This window comes from Engystomops pustulosus, chromosome 10, assembly GCF_040894005.1.
Source record: "Engystomops pustulosus chromosome 10, aEngPut4.maternal, whole genome shotgun sequence".
In the NCBI taxonomy this organism is placed as follows: Eukaryota; Metazoa; Chordata; class Amphibia; order Anura; family Leptodactylidae; genus Engystomops; species Engystomops pustulosus.
The window spans coordinates 63,241,791-63,266,105 of NC_092420.1; the positions used below are offsets into that span (position 1 = coordinate 63,241,791).

Sequence of the window (24,315 nt, forward strand, 5' to 3'; positions counted from 1 at the left end):
AACTATTGCTATGCCAGGGGTGTAGCATACGTGTGTTTTGAAAGGTCCTGCAAGATTAAGAATTGCTTCTATGAGCCCCCTCCTTTTTATTTAATTTTTTTCATTTTAATATACGCATTGCATCATTTATTCTCTATCTGATCTTGGGGGTAAGCTTCTGTCCCACCAAAGATACTCAGCGCCCTTATTGTGCAAGCTTGATAATGCCTTTATAGAGAGGGCGACACGTCGCTTTTTGTCCTGCTAGAATAGTAGAAAGATACTTTTTATGGAGTACTGCTTTGTTGCTATATTTCTTTAACTACGTGCATGTTACCTAAGGCTATACATCTGTCTGAACATGACCAAGCAGTCTAAATTCTCCGACCCTCCATCAGTCAGGACCCCGCCACTTGCGGCCAGTCTTTACTTGCTCTATTGTAGCCAGAAGGTCCAAGAACAATAGATAACGGGTTGTCTATCTGTCTGATCACTTTTCGGGCAAGAGATGAATTGTGCCTATTGTCGTAGAGGATTGTGGTCATCCTACTATAGGCCACCATGAATGATGTGTAGGAATATATGGCTTATTATGGAACCGTATATGAAAGCCATCTACATGGCCATTCTGTAGGCGTGTATGGGAAATAAAAGCCTTCTTCCCATATATTGCAGTGGCGCTGGTATTGTTCCGCCATGGTGATAAAGCGGATTACGTATTCCTTTCATTTCCTGGATTACTATCACACTGCCATAGTACTGCTGCATTATTAATTCTCAGTTACAGTAACTGTGATAAATGTAGCTCCTAATACCCAGTCTCCATAAACCACCAGACATCAATGGCCTCGCACATAAATTCCATAAGGGATTCAACCGGCTCGGCCCCTTTTTTTCATGCCAAAATTCTGCAGCAGGGCAAAGAATAAGAATTCCTGAACATTAGTAATGTCCCCTGTCGAGCATGAGACAAACATGTAGTAAATTCTTTATGATGTTTTTTTTCCATGTGAGCGGAAAATCCAACAGACTTACTTTATCAATACCTGTCAGCCGATATGGATTGCCTCAAATCATTTCCCGCTGTTAACCATAAAAAAGGACTCCCCGGGGGGAAAGAGCCATTAATTAGATTGCAGTTAAACAAAGTAAGCAATGCAAGGTTATTGGATTATACACCTCTCTGCTAAATATTAAAGTGGACTTATTCGGCCAGATCAATCTCTACCTATGAATTTTAAGTGTAAGTTCAGCTTTGGTCATCCTGGTCCATGACTGATGGGGGATGACATACACTGCCATTCTCTCATATGGAGCAGGAGCCTCCTCCATAAAAATCTACTCTGACTTCCAGGCAGAGGAGGCAGAGTAGATTTTGGGGGAAAAAGCTTCACCTGAAATATGCTGTCCAGTTCTGAGCACGAGTCCATAAAAAGGATGTCCTGGAGCTGAAGAGGGTACTACGAAGAGCTGCAGAAATAAGTGGTATGGAGGGTCTCAGTTATGAGGAAAGATTAAAAACATTAGATTACCGTATTTTTGGGACTATAAAGTGCACCGGATTATAAGGAGCACCATCAATAAATGTCTGCTAAAACGTCTAGGTTCATATATAAGGCGCACCGGATTATAAGGCGCTCCTGATTATAAGGATGACCAGCAGGTGGCAGACCTGTGCACAGTTTAAGGCAGCTGTTGTCTATAAGTACAGTTCATATTTAAGGCACACTGGACTATAAGGCGCACCTTTTGATTAATGAGAAAATCAAAGGATTTTTTGAGCACCTTTATAGTCCGAAAAATACAGTAATTTATTCTGGTAAAGAGACAACTAAGGGGGACATGGTTAATTTATATAAATTTATGAATGGTCTATACAAAAAATATGGTGGAAAGTGGTTTCATGTTAAATCAAATCTGGAGAAAACGATCTTTAATCACCAGAGGCGAAGGGGCTTCTTTACTGTAAGAACTGTTAAATTGTGGAATAGCCTGTCTCAGGCTCTTCCCACGACAGGGACCTTTTTACATCAAAATAATATTAGTTATGTTATAATATAGAATTGTTTCCCTTAAATCCCTTCCTCATCCTATCCCTTCCCTACCTTGTTTGAACTTGATGGAAATATATCTTTTCTCAACAATATTACCTATGTAAAGATATTGTTCACTTTCTGCAAATACCAATTATTTGTTCTCTTAAAGGTTATACAATTTTCCAATATATTTTCTCTATCACATCCTCACTGTTTACTAGATCTCTGCTTGCTGACATTCAATGGAAGCCTCATTGTGCAACCAGAGAAAAGGGTGAGGAATGGATTCTGACAGTATAATGTAAAATTGTACAACTTTTAATTACACAATCAATCAGATGTTTGCTACAAGTGGTCAACCCTTTTAAGACTATAACTAGTAAGAAGGCTCATTCTGGGTTTAGATAACTAAAATCTAGTGAGACCACCTAATGGATATCTTAATTATTTTCTTCACTCAAAGTCATGCAGAGGATTATATTCTAATATATATTCTAATTATATGACTAATATTCCCTGAATAATCGGAGGAATACATTTTTAATATTTTTTTTTTTTTTTCCTAAATTTGTAAAACCATTCCATATATTAATTTGTTTAGCTCCTCCAGCACGGTAATACACTGCCTGTGGATTGGACTGCATTTTAATATTATTTAACATGGTTAAAAAAAAAGAGCGAAAAAAAAAAATGCTTTGCTGATGTCACGAGTCCTCCCACGACAGCTACTCACCCGTCCTCGCTCCTGCTTTCGGGTACACGACTTTGCACGCGTGTCCCGGTCTCCTGGGTCCCGGCTTCAGAAGATTTAACAAGCCTGCACGCTGTTAATTGGTGCTGGCCTTACCCAGAATCCTATTTAACCCAGCCCTCCCCCCACACCCTGCCGGATCTCCGTGCCATTGAAAAAGCTTGTTTCCTGATGCCCTGTGTTCTTAGTGTGATTTCCTGTTGTGACCCCGGTTCTGTATTTTACTCTGGTCCTGTTCTGCCTGCCCTGACCTGTTGCCCCATTCCTGACTCTGATCCGGTGCTGCCCGTCCTGGCCACCTGCCTGTTCCCAACTCTGATTATGTCTAACGTCTGTGTACCTCGCCTTGGCTGCCACCGCAGACAAAATCGCACCTATGAAACGACCTGGTGGTACCACGCCACTGCAAGTCCAACCCACTTTACTTTGGGCTCTTGTGAAAACCCGGGTGACACTTACATTCCGGTCCCAGGTGTCGGCTTACGTCATCGTTTGAGGTGGTCCAGTGGGTCCACTACCCCTGGAGCCTGACAGTTGAGGCATCATGGGATTAATATTGCACAGAAAGTAAATTTGCTATAACATTTCTAGTTATAAAATGAGATTTGGTAGTAATTGGCAAATTATCTGATGCAAAAATTTGATGGCGCTGTATAAATAAAGACTATTTTTATTATTATTATATGGTAAGATTAGGTTGTCCTTATTTTAATACATTATATATTTGCTGCAGAGCCTGAATTTTAATGCAGACTGCTTATCCCCAATACAATTTATAATATGAATGAGGAAGGGGTTAGGGGCGTTTCATTGCTTAGATCCGGTAATTCCTTGAATTGGTGCCGTCAGATGTCACGTACAGTATTATTTATTAATGGTCTTTGTGGGTCACTTGCTTCTTGGCAGGGAGACTTGCTTGAAGACCATATACAGTGTCTTTAGATATAAAGTGCCGCACTGTCTACACTGTATAAATGGGAGGCAGGAGACGCGGTATTGATCTGCTTGCCTTTTCTTCTTGGATACAAATGACAGGCTTTTTGTTTCTAAGCACATATGTGTCTACAATAACCCGACTTGATGCTCTACTAAAAGCCTAGTTAAAAAGCAGATTGTCTTGGTTAAGTCCATTTGCTTCTTTGGTTTCTTTGTAGAGATTTTCCAGATGAAAGTCTTATACCAATTGCTGCTATTTGTTGCTTTAATTTGTGTCTGATTATTCTAATATATTATTCTTCCTTTCCTGGAGTCTATCCTGGTTGCCAGTTACATCTCATGTGAATTTGATAGACATGGATAGAAAATAGATGGAGGGAGGGTGTAATACATCTATGCTGTCACCAGACTGGGGGAGGGGGATGGTTACCTTAGAAATTCTTGTTAAACAACCTTATGAATATTGCTTGAAGTGGATATAGGAGGTGGGCCAATACATCAAAATAATTCAAATAAATGTATGGACAAAACTAACATTTCCACTGTCCCGCTGGCGTAGCTCCAGTCCGCACCCACTGGTGCTCTTGACATGGATAGAAATTGAGTTGCTTCAGCTGTGGTAGCTTTTACTGTAATAAAGAGTGTATTTAGTTGAGTACATGTTTTTAATCTTGGTTAGCTATATCACCCGCTTGTGTTGATCCCAAATAAGTAAGTTTTAAGATGAGAGGATTTCAAGAAATCTTGGAAAAATTGCCAATTGCAATGCAATCCTGTAGTGTAGCCGTTATACGAAAATATAGATCCAATCCCCCTACTTCTGCACTGATGCTAGGAGAGCGACCATGAAAATCAAAGATGCTAAACCAGGGAAGTTGCTGACGTTGCAGCTCAGAAGGACTCTGGTAATGCCCCCCAGAGCCCTTATCGCTCATTAGCATAATTTGAAGTATAAGAAGATTCACAGTATCCTTACCTGTATCTGAGTAAGAATATCAGGTTTATTGTGCTTGATTACTTTAAGGAGAGGGCTACTGTCCCTTTAAATATTTTTTTTTTTTTTGTGGTACATGTCAAACTGTATAACTTGATATGTAAACCAGAGTGCACCATATACCACCCTGAAGCTTAAATTTGGTTCCGCTAAAATAAATTGATACCTAATATGTATGGCTAGCAATGAAATCATGTACATATATGAATATTACCGGCATATTAAAGGGGTTGGCCACTTTACCTCATGTGTTTTGTAACGTTTGTGTAAGTATGGGGGTCAGGATATTAGGTAATTTACCAATATACATCTATATATACATCATATATACAAGTGTCTTGTCTCACACACCTTTACAAACATAATTACCGTTTGCAAAAATACAGACAGTCCCCGGGTTACGTACAAGATAAGAACAAACCTAAAGAACCTAAGTTGAATTTGTATGTAAGTCGGAACTGTATATTTTATCATTGTAATCCCAGCCAGAACTTTTTTGGTCTCTGTGACAATTGGATTTTAAAAATGTTGGGTTGTCATAAGAATCAGGATTAACACTAAAGCTTCATTGCAGACGCCTGTGATAACTGTTACAGCTGATTATTGTAGCCTAGGGCTAAAGTACAGTAAATTACCAATATACAGAGGTCCGTTTGTAACTAGGGGTCGTATGTAAGTCGAGTATTTTTAAGTAGGGGACCGCCTGTAAATGTATATAGCATATATCTAAGTGTGAATTGTTGGCATTTTCTGTTTTGGCCTTTTTCTAGGAGGTGGGATTGATGGGCACATTCACTGGTCACTGGTCAGCAGGTCTGGATCTTTTTGCAGCTTATTGTGAAGGTGTAAATATAATCCCTATTTTCCTTGCCTGCTTAGTGGCGACTAGTGGAGCTGAGGACTCTCTCGGGCACCTGCTGTTCTGCGGTTTGGGGAGCTGCACATTGCACTTGGTTTAGCAGATCTCCAATTACAGCCGGAATATGAAACGGTAGCGACTTCTCAGCACCAGAGGGTATATATTCCAGACAGCTGCTGCACTAGATTTTGGTTAATGATCTCGAGGTCCGGCTGGAATTCAATCCTGACCACTCTCCGTTTTTTTCCGCTCGCACACCAGTAACACAGAGCACCAGGTGCGTCCTACGGTGTGTGAAGATTGTTTAACGTTTGCTGCTTGATGTTACTTAAGCTTCTGTTTTCTCTGTAACATATTTGCTTAGTATTATTTTTTGGTACTAAGTTTTTTGCCAGTAATTTAAAGGGAACCTGTCACCACAATTTCACAAACACAGCCAGTGACAGGTTCCCATAATGACCTATTAACTGACAGCCTTCATTTAGCTAAAAATGGTTTCCCTTACATACCCATAAATCAACTTTTATCTTTTATTACCTGTCATCCAAGGGGGCGTGCTCTGCTAGCCCCTCCCATCTACACCTCCCCATGTCTCATGCCTATTCTCAGCACGTCATGTGACCCGGTAGATGCCATCTAAGGCATTATGGAATGATCACATCATGCCTCCATGGCCTTCTGCATATCCCCATGCCTCCATAGACTACTGCATATCCCCATGCCTCCATAGACTTCTGCATATCCCCATGCCAACATGGCCTTCTGCATGTCCCCATGCCTCCATGGCGGATACTGTATTTTTTCTAAAAATTTTTTAATTTTTTAATTTTACAAACATATAAACACCCCCCTCCCCTTCCCAAACCCAAACATTTTACCTATGCTTCAAGAGACTGCATCCATCAAATCCTCTAGAACACTATTTGAGAAGCCATAGGTTTACACCTTGTATCTTAAGAACCAGAGCTAAAACTTGCTTCCAATAAGCACCCAGTTTCCGGCACCCCAACATCATGCGCATTAAATACGCCCCTTCAAGGCTTCTGTGATTTTATGTGATCAGATACATTTGCACAGTCTACCCCATGTATGTAATCGATTCTGACATCGACATAGATGACATCGCCCTGGTCACATGACATTTATTTTACTTTGAGCGCCCACCCCCCCACTTGTAGTGTATAGCATGTGGATTTTCCTATGGTATTAGTGTAGTGTATAGGATTCATCCAAATCCCCTTCACACATTGCAGATTATACCTGCAGAGTAAACATCTTTCTGCTGTGGTTTTATGATCCGCAGTATGTTATTGGCTGTGCAGCATTCAACCTATGCAATGTAGAGGTGACGCTCGGCCTCCTGTTGCAGCAAAATTGCTGCATAAAAACACATCCAACCCATCTCCTGGTGTCTAATGCTGGAGGAGTTGTTGATGCGCATGTGTAATCTGTATGATACAGCACATGTCAACTGGTTACCTTCCGGGATAACAGGTTGGTGGCAATTTTGAGGACTTAAGGCAACCTGCATTGTGTCAATCACGGAGGAGGAGGCATTCAGAGCTCCCGACCTTGACTTCAGTGTTAAACTCTCCGCCTCCTTGACTTTATACAACCAATTTACAGGTCACTTCAAAGTTGATTTTCTTGATGATGGCACCAACCTGGTCCATGAAAGAAACAAAAACTAGAAGGGATTACGCTGTTTGACAATATAGTGGTAGTGGTTTATCAGGCCAATTGCTGATGACAGATTTCCTTTAAGGGGAACCTATCAGGACAATTAAAAGTGAAAAAGTGATTGTCTGACAACTGGGACCACCAAAAATGAGCAGATCGGAGCATCAGTTGTATGAGGGTGGCCAAAGATTGTCAAGTACAACACACAACTTGCTTTGGTCAATTCCATAGACTTGAATGGAGTTGCTGGACGCATGCTCGGCCTACCTCTCCACCCAATGAGTGAGTTCTGGTTCCCTGTTCTCCCAATTTCTGTCTGAGTTCGGTTCTCTTGATCGATGGGTACCTTCACCGATTTAAGACTCTACCCTTGGTTGGGACAGTCTCTTAAATATCTTACTTTTCCCACAGGCCTCTACAACTCGATCCGCTGCAGTCAGGTGACCAATCTGGCCAAGTTTATTCTAAAAATTGCTTGAAATCCTAGCATCCATTATAGACGCATTAGGAAGGAAAAGACACTCATGTGATGTACTTTGCTGCGGTGTATGTTGGTGCTATAACATTAGAAGGTTATTTGGCAGACGGGGGGTAGATGGATGTCACCATAGTATGTCGGATGTAACAGTATTCTAATATCTTTAACAGATTATCAGTCGGATATTGTGCATCTGTCCTTCCCCTGCTGTGAATAACCTGATCTCTAGTTGGATTTGACATTTGTTAATACGGGATATAAAAATAGAGCGCACTTTGGGCATAACACCCACAGCAGATATTGCCAAGACCTTTCCAATGCCAAACTTCTCATGCCGGGCGCAGTATAATTTATGGGTCCTGAGGGGCTGCTTCACCTGAACATCATTCATTGTCCTGCAACCGCCTGGCATGTTTTGACTTTCTGTCACCATTCATTCTGCGGCAGCGGCTTCTGATTGTGCGCGGGACATGTGGTGCGGCTGGTCGTTTCGGCGAGCTCCCAGTCATTCTGTAGGGGGCCTGAGTAATTGGCATTAAATCATGACGTGAGCGTGAGGCCGGAGAATGTTGTCAGATTTGTTTTATTTAGCCGGTTTATTTTTCAGAAGAGCGTGGCAGGGGAAATATTGATTCCTCCTTAAACCTCAGGTAGTTACTTCAAAAGTAATCTAATCGGTGTTTGACACTCCGCGTTACACTTGTTACTGCTAACAGCCGCAGCTTTCTGTCCGGAGGCCGTCACATACGTAGCCTGGTTCCAAGCTTATGAAGCATCGAAGACCGATCTGCAGAGGTCTGTCCTATTGGAAAGTGGATTTGGATTTTTTGGCCTATACAGGAGGTCCCCGGGTTCCGTACCAGGATTAACAATAAAGCTTATTTGCAGACGCCTTTTATAACTCCTACAGCTGATTATTTAAGCCTAGGGCTAAAGTACAATACATTACCAACATCTAGAGATGCATATGTAACTAGTGGTCGTCTGTAAGTCAAGTGTTCTTAACTAGGGGACTGGCTGGGCCAGAGTCATGCGGGCAGTAATTGCATGCAGGATAGCCGCTTCAAAACTGTACGCAGCTAACCCATTGCAATTTATAGCATTGTGTATGAGATTTCTACAGACCTGATCCACACATCTTGTCTTAATCCTGCAGCACAGAGAGACTGGCAGCATTGTGTATTTTTTTGGATGTTTTTATATCTGCGGGAAGTTATCAGCAATGCCTCGGAGGGTGAGCTATGTTACAAGTACACCTTTGCAAGTCAGAATATGTGACGCCATATCCCTGAGCACTCTGTGTGACAACCTGGCCACAAAGGTATTCTCAATAAAAACTGCTTGTCCCGCACAAATGGAGCCCCTCAAAAAAGCTCCATAGACAGAACTATAAGAAAAAAAATCTGAAAAGTTATGTCTTAAAAAAAATAGGTTTGATAAAAACAACAACAAAAAAGCCACTTGTGTTTTCATGGCTGCAATACATTCTTTAGATTAATGGTGCCATTACATAATATTACTTGTCCTACAACTTGTCTTGGTAGACGTATTAAATTGTTATGGATACTAAGGATTTATAAAAGGAAGAATAATCTCAAAAACGATGCAAATTATCCACCAACTCTCCTCTTCCACTTTGGATGGCCGGTTACTAGGGAGCGGCTGGGACTGCTTTAGCCCTGTTCTTGGTGACTATTAGTCATGAGGGTAATATGTTACTGCTGTGGCACAATTTAGTTTTCCTGTTTACTTTTTGTGCCCGGTCGCAGTGTACCTGGGTGGCTCATCTATAGTCGTCTGTTATTGCTCTAGTGGAAATTGTGTTTCCATCGTTGTTGTGATTGATTTTATGTTACTAGTCTACAGGACTCAGGACATTAGAGAAACTCATTCACCGGGTAAACAATTGCTCCATTAGATCATTGACATTGAACTGAATCCTGAAGACGTCCCGCTCATCACTTCACTACCTCCTCGTCCTGACACTGCTGCCTGTTTGCTAATGGGATCAGATCCTTAGTTATGTTCTTGATGTTGATCATTGGTTTAATAGTCAGCAGATTGAATGTATATTTTATGTGTAGGGTTTTAAAGAGAACCCGTCAGGCAAAATAACCCCCCTAAACTAAATATATTTTCATAAACTGCCATAAGAGAGCATTGCCTCTATCCCTGCATTGTCCCTCTACATGCTTGTAAACCTAAGCAATGAGAGATACAACCGCTCCAGGCAGCCATGTTATAGCAGAGCATGTCAGGTACTTGTGTAGCTGATGTCTGTGTCTCTGTGTATTAGGAGGATGCAGCATGTCAGCAGATACAGCACACACACTAGCAAAGCTTTACTATACATTACACACAGACATGAGCAGGGAGAGGGGAGGGGGAACAGGTGTGACATCACTGCCTCTGACCATGTGACCAGCCTCATTTACATAATAAAGAAAAGATGATTTTACAATGATTACTGTATGAATTGACTAGATAAAGGCTGTGATGGATCCTTGTGAGCTGCTCCAACAGGTAGAGGCGACAGGACAAGTGACACAGACCTGATGACCGGTGTCCTTTAAGTCTACTCTTTTGTTACTGACTTTTCAATGGAGCGGCAATCAAGCTTGCACCCTACCCCTGCATGTGAAGGACAACCACCATGCAATGTATACAACTTTCTCTATCGGTTCCATGGACTGGCACTGCCTGGGCTCAATAAAGCCGAACAGGTGGCTTTGGACACCTTTTGTTGGCACCTTATGGCACCCGTAAAGGGGTTTGTCTGTCTACGCCAGAATTCTGGAGTAAATTGCACCTGAAATACTCTGCTCCACATTTGAGGGTTTTAGACGGTTTTCAGACTTGTCCGAAAAGGAGCGGTGGCCTTGGTCTAGTTTGCAGCACCACAATATTGATTTTTTTGGCCACCACTCTGTTTTACCAAGGCCACCACTCCGTTTTACCAACTAATAGGAGGTGCAGAGTACAACTCCCCAGTCTTGTACTGCACCAGATTAATCATCCAGCATCCGGCACGGATTAATCTGGAGCAGCAGAGATCTGTCTAGTTCTACTCTGCACTAATCTAAAGACTGACACATTACTACATCTTTTATTGTCAGCAAGTCTTCCCATTGCTGTACCTTCTCAGTAATATGAATAATTGTTGTATAAATGAAAGCCTGAGAAATTTTGGGGTCTTGTTGCTAGGGATATTCTGCCAAATTTACGTAATTGAGAAGACTTCTTGTTGCGTTCCCATAGCAGCCAAACTTGCAGACGTGACCTATGTATGCATGTAATATCTTAGAACCTAGTAGTATTGGTGGTATAGTTTAGGGCCAAAACAATGATTCATGCTGCAGGACTAGCTGATATTCAGTGTGTCTGCCAATGCCATTGTATGATTGGCTGTTGGATGAAAAGTGTCCCTCGCCTTCCAGGAATCTTCTAGTGTGTATTTGAGGATTTAGACCTCATGCACCCAAACCTGTTTCAGGGCAGTGTGCTGGATGTTTTTTTGGTGGTGAGCGCATATCCCCATTAATTTGTTTGGTTGGATTTAATCTCTCCCTACGTGATATGACAGCCCAGCCTGCAAAACATGGAGCAGGTCCTATTTGTGCCAGTTTTTGCAGCTGTGGCAGTCTTTTTTTCTGTTTTCAAAGTGCTCACACAGCGATGATGCAAGCCACAAGCGAGGACATGTGTGTCCATAAGGCCTAACATTGTTGCCCCCTTAGATATGATGGAAGGAGACCTAGCTCATGTGACTCGGGCCTTTCCCCACTTATCTAGCTGCCGTGACTCGGGCCTTCCCCACTTATCTAGCTGCCTTGACTCGGGCCTTCCCCACTTATCTAGCTGCCTTGACTCGGGCCTTCCCCACTTATCTAGCTGCCTTGACTCGGGCCTTCCCCACTTATCTAGCTGCCTTGACTCGGGCCTTCCCCACTTATCTAGCTGCCGTGACTTGGGCCTTCCCCACTTATCTAGCTGCTGTGACTGTGCTTTTTCCTTGCCTACTGTATAGTTAGTATGTGTGCTGTCCACTTAGAGCTGCGGAAAGAAAACATAGCTTCTGTGACTGCTCTTTCCTGCTTCCTCCTGGCAATAATAAGGAATTGGGCATAAATTTCAAACATACGTGTGTATTGGGGCATTGGGATTGGATAACTATATAAAGTAAATGGCCAGTATTAGGCTAGAAGTATCTTTCGTAGCACAGGAGAGATGGTGGATGCATATACTTTATACACCTATTGTTGGCTTGTGCACATATTTATGATATTAGAGGATGAGATTATTACCATAATTGTTCTATCCATTTGTATATGTTGACATTTATAACCACCAATATGTTTCTTTGTGCTCTTATCACCTATTTATAGTGCGAAATAAGCTGATCTTCAGGACATGGCTGACTAAAAATAATGTTTATGTCCTGCTTTATGGCTTAACCTTTCAGCACCAGGAGGTGGCTAATTAGCCGGAGATGGGCCCTGGAGTGCGACTATTTTTATTTTCCGGTGAAGTTGCTATTGATTAATGTGAGCTTGGAAAAAGAAAAACCTTAGACATTATGATGCAGAGGAAATACTGTGTATTAATCACCCTATGTATAATCTAATGAGGCCTAGAAGTAATGGCCCTGCACGTACCGTCCAAGCCCTTATTCCTCTAAGGTGAAAATAACAACAGTCTCGCTATGAAGCCGAGAGAGGGATACGAATGGGTCTGTGAATCTTAATCTTGATGGCTCCTCTTGTCTGTGAAATGCCCTGAATCTTAAGAAACCTGTGGTCTGAATGCAGAGAAATCTCATTTGTAATGTTCAAGTTTCGGAGCACCATGTGCATAACTATTTGGCTCCCTGCACATGAGCTGTTCTCAAGCCACAAACAACGGACCTGTGGTTATTCTTTGTGGTCCGTTTATCATCAGAATATAATCTGTTACTTAGCCTCGTGTTTGCAATAACGGATCCACGTGTTATCTGTTCTTGCGGATCCTCAAAAAATGTCACTAGCTTGTCCCAACGCCCTGAAGGGTCACGGGATTGTATTTTAATGGCAACTGATCCACAAATACGGACGGCGTGTTGACAACACCTGTGTGCAAGGCATGAACCGCAAATACGGACAGGAATATGATCTGATCTGAGTTTCCTCACAGATCTGTGAAAAACATGTTCATGTACCTGGGTCTGTTGAAATCAATGGTGCACAACATGCTGGATTTACTAAGGATAGGGGCGCTTGTTTAAAATGTGCCGCAAACCAGGGGAAATTCTCACCCCTCCCATCTCCATAGGGAGCTGAGCGGCCACGTGCAATACAGGCAGGAATGGGATCTGCCTCGTCTTGGTCAGTCATGGTGCAGTGACTCTCAGTCTACTCATCACACGGTCACCATATATAATGGAAGTCAATGGCTGCCAAAAAACGCTATTTGCATCAAGCCTTAGTCATTCCAGATTTGTAACTTTTTCGTGCCTTGAAGCCAGAAAGCTGTTGTACATGGCATGATGAGTTCCCCCAATGTGTCCATGTACCATCAACAAAAATGGCCACACAAACGAAAACTATGTTCCCTGGGAATATATCCTACATCAACAGTTTAACCACCACACTCAGCTCCTCCCACTCAGCCTTGATTGACAGAGCTCTTTTTAATTTGCTTAAACGGAATTGTCTGGTCTTGTTTTTCCTACTGATCATTAAAGGTCCATACTCATCATTAAAGGTCTGACACCATATCATGACCTCTGTGTATTGAGCTGGAACCAAGGATCGGTCCACTGTAAAGAGGACTGATCACCATTGTTTTCATCCACTAGAGATTTTGAAGTGTGGGGTTTTTTGGAGAAGTTTTGCCCATTTATCCAGAAGATAATTTTTGAGTTATAGGACAAGAGTGCCTCAATGCAATCTCCATTCCCTTTCATCCTCATCCTGAGCACCATGTACCTCAGTGAGTTGAATAGTTCCTCAATATATTTCCACTTTACAATAACACCATCCATGGTCAATTGTTGGATGTCAAAGGAGAGAAATTTCAAACTAAAGTTACTCCAACACTGGCATCTTGATTGGGTGAAGAACTTTTTCAACTTTTTTTTTTTTTTTTTTCCTAGTATTTTTTTTTTTTTCAGATTTGTTATAAAATTGGGAAAATATCAAGCACAGGTGTACCTGAACCTGAAGCAAGCTACAGAACGGCACCCCCTCCATCCCATCCAGTAGTAATATATCATGTTACTTTTTTAGTATGGGGTTCTCCCTACAGTGTCTCCCCTGCTGACATGTGCAGAAACCTTTTGTAGCAGGTGACTGATTCTGCCCCCCATGTAGCTGCAGGTGGTGCTGTCTAAGGCAAAAGACTCAACTTGCCTCATAATAGTTAAAGATGACATGAATCTAGGTTGACGCTTATAAGTGACTTTTGTAGTTCTTACGTAGAATCTATTTTTAATGTTTCCCCCGTTTTGGTGATGTTCATAATGTAAAGGCTACAGAACATAATGAAAAGAAAATATATGCCAAGCGGATTTGTAATTGGGCGCCAAGCTGTACATAATAAACGACAATCTGCTCTCCTGTGGGTTAGAAATTACTGAGTGAAATGTCACAATGTACTTGCCTGGTGAAAAAGGGCTTTGTAAAGTTCAAGACGTTGTTTACGTTTTTCTTCATCTTTCCCAATCTGACATTTTATTAATGCATTTTTACATTAAAATCGTTTGTTATGACACATGGTGTTAATTAAATATGGAATGTTTTGATTATTGGGTAATAAAAAATTTGTTCCAACGATTAGAGATGACACTTGAAATCCTCGATAATAGATACTGTGAAAAATATTTCTATATTTAGACTAAACTGATAATATGCATTGGTAGTCTTTCACTTCAAGACTTGATGGAGATTTTAGGGAGCTGAAAAGCCCAAAATTAGGAGTGCAAACCAGCAGGACCAGAAATGCTATAATTGTGTGCACTTTGAAAGCCATAAGTAATGGGATGTGTGCTGCTGCTTGTGGCGCGTATGATTCGGCAGGTGGGGGGCACCAGTCCCGAGTTCTCACTCCCATCTCACACCTCACGGTAATTATTTGTTGGGCGCAGCGCCTCGTGGGTACTTGTTTTTCACATTTTGCTTATCCAGCATTAGGGGATCATTCTGCACAATCGTGCTTTATCCCACTCATTTCATGGCTGGATTACATGCAGGCTGAGTTTTTCAGCTATCTCCCGCGTACCTACGCCCTATTGGAGTTATTACATGATTATTACATGATTATTTCATTTCATTTGAGCTGTGAGTTGGTGTTGTGAGATTCGGGTTCGGATCACCCGACATTATCAGGTGTCGGGCTCCGTTTGATCATGTATTTGATGGGTGCACTGGGGTGCATTCCTTTTTAAATGGTTTTATTTTTGTATTGTCTTGCTGATGTTGTCTTCTGTCCATCTCGTTTAATAAAGTGATTTTGCATTTTGCTACTCTACACATGCTTTTTTTGTCCTTCTTGTACAGATTTGTTTGCATGTGTGTAGCCCTATATTGGGTATAATTAATAAGCACAAATCCCAATTCTGTTTATGATTCGGCAGGTGAGCACTGCTCGCCCCACAGATGTGCCCACCACAAAGACTGGCAGGAAGAGGACCTGCCCTAGATTTTGTGGTGCCGGCACGTTCCCAGGGTCATGAACCTGCCCAGTACAATGAAATGGGGCCACAGGTTAGCTGCAGTTTGCATCACTAGCTCTAGGCCAAAGCACACATTATTGTCCGTGAGGCCTTATAACATTGATTTATCACACAAAAATTTGCATTGTGTGCAGCTAGTCTCTATGTTTAATGGATTGGCATTTACTGTTTACAAGTGGTACCAGAACCAAGCTGGGAAAGGAGTGTTCTGGCCTACTGGCTTTCAGTTCTGCAGTTTGAGGACCATTTGGAGGACATTGTAAAGGTCCTTTTAATGATTTCTATAAATGTGTGGCAAGAGCTGGAATACATGCATGATGATTTAAGGGCTGGGGGTCCCTCTATCTATACTGATAGATGAAGCATCATGAGGTTCTATGGATCCTTCACAATCGCATGCATATCTTCCTAAAAAGACTGAGGGTCCGGGAGGGACAACACAATATCTGTTATCTAGATGGCTATTGCACATTGGTAAAGATACTTGTCTATGAGTAGCACACACTCAGCATCTCCCAGTGGATAGTTTTTCACTTGTTGAAGTGTGGCGTTGAATCCCTGGAGGGGAATTTCGTTAGACGTTCTGGATAGTGGCGGGGTAATAGCTTTGTTGATCTCTTGTTAACGGTAAACCTTGTTATGTGCCTGGGTATATGGTGTAATTAGAAGGCATTATAAGAGGCCATTCATTTCAGCTAAGAATGGCATCGATAACAAGAGTCAGACCTCTGTAAGCAACTTCTCCTCTCCTCTGTATTTTATATCCTTATGACAAGGAGGATTGTCCTTATACTTTACCATATGCATCATTTTTCCCTGTGTCAGCATCTCATATTGCTTTTGGGATGCAGCCTCCTGCTGGTAAGAGCTGGGTAGCGTAACCCATTACAAGCAGGAGGCAGAGGAGACCAGGCTGAGGCTGCATCCCATAGATTACACTGCAATCTCTATGGGTCATGTTTGATGCCACATCAGCCTGTTTCCTCTTCCTTCTACTAGCGATAGGTTTCTTCTGGTCCTGCTCTTACCAGCAGGAGGCATGAGAACAGTGTGAGGCTTGTGGGCACCTGTAATCTATGAGTATTGTAGAAGTTTAGAAGTTAAAGCTCAGCATTGGCACCCTTGCTGCTTTGTAAAGATCCAAAGGCGTTCCCCCAATATGGTGGCACATAGGTGGGCAGACTACTACAAATGAGAAAGTAGCTGCTTTTATTAGGAGGATTGTCTACTTGTACATCTATGCAATGTTAATGATTTTCCACCATCTGTTAATCTTTCAGAGAGGGCGATTGCACGTCATGAAGTCCGGGAAATTGAACAACGCCATTCTCTGGACGGTACCCGACAAGACATCCCGCTTGATGAAGATGAGGACATTTTGATTATTTATAATAGAGTTCCGAAGACTGCCAGCACATCCTTCACAAACATTGCCTACGACTTGTGCGCAAAGAACAAATATCACGTGCTTCACATCAACACCACCAAAAATAACCCTGTGATGTCACTGCAAGACCAGGTACGCTTATTCTCTGGCCATGACATTGAAGGTTTTGTCTGAACTTTTTGTGCATGTTTGTTGTGTTGTTGGGATTGTGTGTAACCTTGGAAAGACTAACCCCAGCGCTATTGGAAATGCCAGTGAGTATAGACGGGGAGAGCGCCAGGGGATAGTAGATGTCGTTAAAAAGGACGAAACCCGTAATCCAAGTAAAATTAACATAATTTATACAAGTGACTGTGTTGGAGGTGGACTGCCCCTTCATCAGATCCTATTGGGGAAGCGGATGTCAGCTTGGGGGTGAAAAGTGGTAAGTGTCTACCTTAGAGGGCGCTGTCTTGCTCTTTTTCCCCCATCGCTCTCACTTCATGATGATGTCCTCGTACCATTGATTACGGTGATCATTGCTGGTGCTCAGCATTGCTGCTCTGCACACAGCAGCATCACAATATCCTTCGCCGTGTAAAACCATTTTGGAGAATTTTTGTTTTTCGTTCTCCACTACAGGGGACATTTGAGAACACTGCTCTATATATAGCTGTTATATGTAGGTATTGCCAGAGCAACCAGCTTCTGCTTGTCATTTTCAGTACATTTACAAATTAAAAGCAAGTTGTAAGAATGTCACCGTCCTCTCTGTACAGAAACCGGGCAAACGGCGTACAGAAATAATATTTAGTACCCGGGGGAATACGTAAAGCAGTATAAACCGCTACATACGAGAGGACAAGAGCAGACTTGCTTGGTGGGAATAGTTAGGTTCTGCTTCTACCAATTGTTTGCTATGTATGTATGGAGATAAAGGGGATGCATAATGACGGCCTTTATTCTTCTAAAACATGCCGAGCATTTTTACATGCTACAAAAGTAAAGTTTATGTACACGAGGAATAACTGTATTTGTGGGTGTTATGACTTTTTATCAATTATTTTTCCTCCGGAGAGCTCAAGGCAACTAGATGCTCCCATATGCGGTTTACAGATAGTAGAGAGGACTATCTAACTATATTCTCGTAGAAAAGAATGACAATCGCTCTACAGACCCAGGCCTGCTCTCAAACATTCTGCCTGCAGATAGGCCTCATGTACAATCTCCCCAGTTCCTCCTGCTCTATAACATGCTGCCTACAGATATGACGCTGTTTAATCCTCTCAGCTGATTATGCTCTATTGTATGCTGTCTTTTTTTGAGACACTATGTACAATCTACTCAGCTTTTCATGGTCTAACACATGCTGCCTGCCGATGGGATTGCATAACTGATGCATGGTCCTTTTTAAGGGCTCAATGAGCAGAGACCTACATGAATAAATTACCTGTTATATTGAACCTTATTCCACAAATTATATGTCAATCTTCAAACCTCCTCCTGCTCTATAACATGATGCCTGCAGACAAGACCCAGAGATCAATCTGTTCAGCACGTTTTGTGCTTCAATATGCTGCCGTCTGAGAGGACATTGTGAATGTGTTCAGCTCCTCCTGCTCTATGACATGCTTCCTGCAAATGGGACACTGTATAATGTGCACATCTCCCCTTGGTCTTTAACATAATATGCACCGCTCCTCCTGCTCTATAACATGCTACCTGAAGATGGGATCACATTATTAATGTGATTGGTTCCCTTTAAGTACTGTAAATACCTCCGCCTCCTGCAGCCATAACCTAGCTATACTGTCTATAAAAATAAATTGTCAGTACCCCGGGAGCGCTGTGACTCCTGAGACTCATGATCACTTGAATGCGAATACATCATCCAATCAGATTGTTATCAAACCTCTCCAGGAGCTTTCGGAGCAATCAGCAGCGGCTAGAACATGAAGCGGCGTGTGTCATTGTGCAGGATTATGTGTAACTCTGTCCCTCTGTAATCAGGAGACTGAATCCGGAGGTAAAATACATTACCTGAACACCACTTCTATCCCGCCGTCTATATCAATCGCCTCTATTCCGCATTGTGACGGAGGAATGAAGACCCTCTGGTGGAATTGGTTAATTAACACTTTTTGTTAGGATTCTGGGAGCAGCAGGATATTAATTGTTAATTGTAGCGGCTGGAATGGAAAGGTGTCGGATTCTCTGCACATTTCTCCTGGCTGCGGTTATTCTCAATATCTCCACAATTGATATGCCAAAATATGCAATCTTATTATTATAAAATGAATCAAACTGTCAGTGGTTTATGCGTAGAACACAATCGCAATACATCATTGTGTCAGGTAGTGCGTCGGTACCAGCGGGTCCGCAGCACATCGGGCCCCACTTACAGATATTCTCTTCCTGTTTTTCTCTCGGATGATTGCTAGAGGAGATGTGTATTCATAACTGATATCTAATATCTCCTGATAGGGGGCTCTTCCCCACAGCTGTGGACAGTAATGTACTCGCCAATATTTTTTTATTTTTATGGGCTTAATCACTCCGGGTTAAGCAGTGCAGAATGGCAGCAGCTACGTTATGGTGATTTAAAAGCCGCAAAATGCGTCAAGCATAGTCCGGTCACAGCCGAAGCCCTGTATACAAGTAGCCGGCGGAGACTGGCTGCACAGCACTGGACCCGAGCACCGGGGAGAGGTGGGTGGTTTTTTTTCTCTACCCCATCAGGTCCAGTTAGTTAGTTGACAGGGGGAAGGGGGAACCGAATATATATACACATGAGTAGATGCAGCCTGTACATGAGGATTTGCTATAAAGATTACATAAAATATTCCTTTTTTTTTCTTAATTTTTGTCTGGGGAAGTTACTTCCAGTCCAACTTCAGTCGGAGCAAAGGCTACTGAATGCTAGAACATGTTTTTAAGGAAGGGAAAGCTTTACAATAAAGGGTTTAAAGTAAAAAAAAAAAAATCCTGTATATAAATGCAACACTTGTTACATATGATTTTCCCCAGCTTTAAAGGAAATCTACCATCAAAATCCAGCATGGATAAACCAAACGCGTGACTGTGTTAATCTTCTTTGTTATCCATGATCTCCTATCCTCTAAAATCAACTTTTACTATTATGCTAATGAGCCTGACACGCTTCTGGGGGGTGTTACCAGAGCCCCTGTGTGCTGTAGCTTCACATACTGCTACACTGTATTCCTCACTGCAGTGGAGGAAATTTCAGAAGCAGTCTGAGGGGGAAGTGCTCTTGCACAGCCTAACAGCCTGTGAAGGTACAGCACAGAGTGGTTCTGGTAACACTCCAGGATCCCTTCAGACTCATTGGCATAATTTTATGTTGATTTTAAAGGAAAGAGGCCATGTATAACAAATATAAGAAGATTATCACAGTCAAAGTCTCGTTTGTTTACCATGCTTGATTTCCTAGGAATTCTCAAAAAAATGCTACATTACTTCTATTGTTTGGTACCTACGCCTGGCTGGAAGTGCTATGACCTCCGGTGGGTTGTATTGGCCGTTGATTGGCTGAAGCAGGACACATGCCCTGTGGCTCTTCTGACCAGGTGGAGATTGTCGGGGAGATTTAACCCTTTTTCCATCCTTCTCATAGCCCTGTATGGAGTAGATGCATATTCCCTGGGCACGGTGGATGTGTTGGCGGGGTACGGCTGGCGCCTCCAGTCTAGCAGTTATACTGTAATATCCCTTTGTGTACGACTCTTTATTATGATGTATTTTGCTAGTTTCCTTTTAAGGACATATTTGTTCTCTGCGTGGCCCTGTATTATATGGAGTCTGAACCTTATTGTTCCCCTTCCACACTGCATATAATATGTTACTTTGTATAGTACGTTCCAAGTCTGATGTCTGGGCCACAATTATTTTTGTGCTAGAAATTTTCTCTCATAAAAATTCTGGCTCCACAGACGGAGTCATTTGTTTTGATTCCCATTTATTCCTTTCTGTATTGTTTTTCATCCTTGTGGTAGGGAATATTGTGAGAAGTATATTTTCCTGTAGCGCACACACTGTGCCTTGTACCTCATCATTTCATGTGACAAATAGACAGGGGAGCGGATATTGCTGTATTATGTGGGCACAATGTATAAAAGAAGATATTTTCCACGTTTCAGTCTCCATAGGGGCCGTCTGATCTGCTGCAGATTTTAATATGCGGCCTAATCCAGATAGGATTTAGAATCTGGAAGTAATTGCTTGTGTAACACTCTTACTGGATGTATATTATTACATGGGTATTTCTAGCTGTGAGTAGGACTTGTTCATTTTTTACATTTTGCTCTGGAATACTATTGCGACTGCTGTGGAGAATTGCTTACATGGCAACTCCTCTAATCCTTCTCTTGTAGCATCCTGTATGGTACGGATGGCCCAGGTCACAGCTAATGCGGACCTAACGCCTTAACATCCGGCACCAGACTATGGATTGCTTGAATAAAAAAAATAGACCTTAAAAATATTAATACTGACCCCAGACCAGGCCAAAAGACACTGACCCCATACTAGATCTACTAAGTACACACTCCCTAAACAAAACATTGACCCCCCACAAACAAAGTAGGCGCCTGCGCCAAATACAGGCAGAAATCAGACTGAGCCTAGCCCCCCCCCCCATCTATTTATGCAAACTCTATACCACACACCTACGAGGCCAGGCCCCCAAATAAATGGAGAGCCAATACCAAGCCCTCCCAAAAAAATATAAAAGGCAGTGGTAAGGCATTCTAGAAAAAAAATACAATGCTAAGATCAGGACCCCTAAAAAATACAGACAGTGGGTGGTTTATATTTGGATATTAAAAGAATGCTGTTAGTAGTTTAGCCCTATAAAGCCACAGACCGTGATGGGGCTACATAGCTCTCCAGGAACTATACCTATCTTTGTGTGTGTTCTTAGAAGCAGCAGGACTGTAATTATACCAGGATTGTAGCTGGAATTGTAGCAAGGAATTCAAGGAATTCTGTGCTCTTATCACATTTAGTAGTCCGGTGAGTTAATTGGGAAGTGCTCCCTGCACATATACTGGACACGTTTTTTCTACTCACTAAAATGAAGGGGCTGTGAAGCAGTACAGTGAAAAGATTTCCTGCTACAATGCACCAAGTCCAGTTACAATACTGGAATATAAATTTCTAAAGGTAAATATGTACTCAAGAGTTGTGCTGTTTGAAGGTAACATTACTCAGTTCTTTTGAGGAGTGCATTTCTATGGTGACAAATGCATTTATATTACAGGATTGTGGGTGTGGGGTGGTATGGCAGTATCAATCCGACAATCTAGGTTTAAAATACCCTAGGGAATCTGAGAAATGGTAAAAAATAAATTATAAAAATTATTAAACTTAAAAATTTAAATCCTTTCCCTAGAAATGATATAAATAAACCGAAGAATCCTAAACGTGTAAAGGTATCGCCGCGTCCCAAAACATCTGATCTATCAAAATATAATAATGGTTATTTCTGGCATTTAACCCTGTAATGGAAAATGGCGACAAAGTCAAAAATTTTTTGTCATTTTCCAAAATATAAAAATGCAATAAAAAGTGATCAGAAGGTCGTACTTAAAAAGGTAAAGGTGCTTAAAATGGTAGCGATGAGAATGCATCAAAAGTCACAAAAAATGACCACACTCATTCCACACACTGAAGTATGAAAAAGTTATTAGTGCCAGGAGATGACAGAATGTAGATTTTTGTTTTTGTACATGAGGTTTTTTTTCTTACCGACACAAAGAATAAACAGGTCATTTTGGGTGCACAGTAAAGGCCATAAAAAAACAAGCCCTCAAGAAAATGGCGCAAATCCCCCCCACCACCACCACCAATTTCACTGCATTTTGAATTCTTTTTCCCTCTTCCCAGTACATGGCATGGAATATTAAATGCCGTCACTATGAAGTCCAATTTGTTATGCAGAAAACAAGCCGTCATAAAGCACTTTTCATGGAAAAATAAGTTAGACTTTTGAAGGTGGGGAGTGAAAAATGAAACCGCAAAAACGAAAAAGGATGATGATAATACTTGTATAGCACACACAGATTCTGCGGCGCTGCACAGAGCTTTCCAAATCGGTCCCTGTCCCCAATGGTGCTCACAATCCAAAAACATACTGGTAGGTTGATTTAAGTGTGGGAGGAAACTGGAGGACCCTGAGGAAACCCACACAAACACAGAGAGAGCATACAAACTCTTTGCACATGTTGACCCTGGTACTTGAACCCAAGACTCCAGCGCTGCAAGGCTGTAATGCTAACCACTAAGCCAAGGATAATAACTGCCTATATCTCTGGTTCTGTAGGTCACAAAGCCATATGCCTCCTGTCATCTGAAAGATAAAATCCTTATCTTTAATAAGACATCAGAAGCAAACATGCGGCTTTTCAAGATATACTCCCCCTGCAACCACTAAACTTGTCTTTTTTTCATGTGAACATGAGGTGAGAAGAGTCAAATTTCCTGATTTTTGGAGAGAGGTTTTATAGGTAGACGGGTGACATTTCACATATGATGGGAAAGGTAGAAAGGATGTTTCATTCCCTACTTGAGGGGGCTAGTAAGTTTAGTGGGGGTTCTCTGTGTATATTTGCAGCAGATATGACATGGTAGCCCTGTGCTGTAAGATGTCTGTCATCCTTTCATGGTAATCTCATTAACACCTACCAAAAAAACTAAAAGAAACTGCAGAGAAAAGAAATTTGATGAAAACCGAGTTTACTAACAACCATAAAGAAGGTGCTTTAACGCTTCACACAATCATTTCCCTGCAAACATAAAATATTTATTTTAATTAATAGTTGCAATTTTATATTCTTCTGGGAAAAAATGTAATTGAATCGGGAGGCTCCTATTTTTGAGCAACAACTTTTGATGGAAAAATCTCATACACAGAAAATTGAAAATTTTTATGGTTCGGTATAGTAGGGGGAGATTTCTTGTGCTGATCTCATCGGAAATCGTTGCACACTTCAAAAATTTGCAGCTATAAGGGCGACACCTCCACGCTTTGTGGGTGTGGAGGGGACATAGAGGGGGCGTGGCCACCAGTGGACTGTGCAGGCACTCAACGATCCTGCCTTGTGCCTGCATACTTTTTAAAAATCTCTCTTTATGCAAAACTACACCCGTTAGAACTTGTACCATATGGATCAAGACGGGCAGAGGCTGGGATGTGTTCACACTGCAGCTTAATACAGTAGCAGCAAAGATTTTTGTTTTTCTATGTTCTGTACTGAGGGAGTAGAGATTGTGCTGGACATGATTTTGCAGGTTTTTTTCACCTTTGGTAACAATGTATTTGCGGCAGAAAATATTTGGTAGTAATTTTATCTTTCCGGAATGTTGCACTGATGGGTGGAGCACTGAGGGGAGGCGGCGGGCGGTGTAGAAGTCTGGCCAAAGGCCTGGGTCTGATTAAAACTGGCATGGACTCTGGGCTGTACGAATGTTATAGTCCCTACAAGTTTGGAATCACTTCCCACAAACATGC

The 24,315-nt window shown here is 41.9% G+C and overlaps 1 protein-coding gene across 1 annotated transcript in view; it reads left to right on the forward strand.

Moving 5' to 3' along the window:
- Positions 1 to 24,315, forward strand: part of HS2ST1 (heparan sulfate 2-O-sulfotransferase 1) — a 79,956-nt gene that overhangs the window by 40,992 nt on the left and 14,649 nt on the right. The window contains exon 2 of the mRNA XM_072127813.1: positions 16,702 to 16,940. Within this exon, the coding sequence (XP_071983914.1) occupies positions 16,702 to 16,940 (239 nt within the window). The remainder of the gene's footprint in view (positions 1 to 16,701; positions 16,941 to 24,315) is intronic.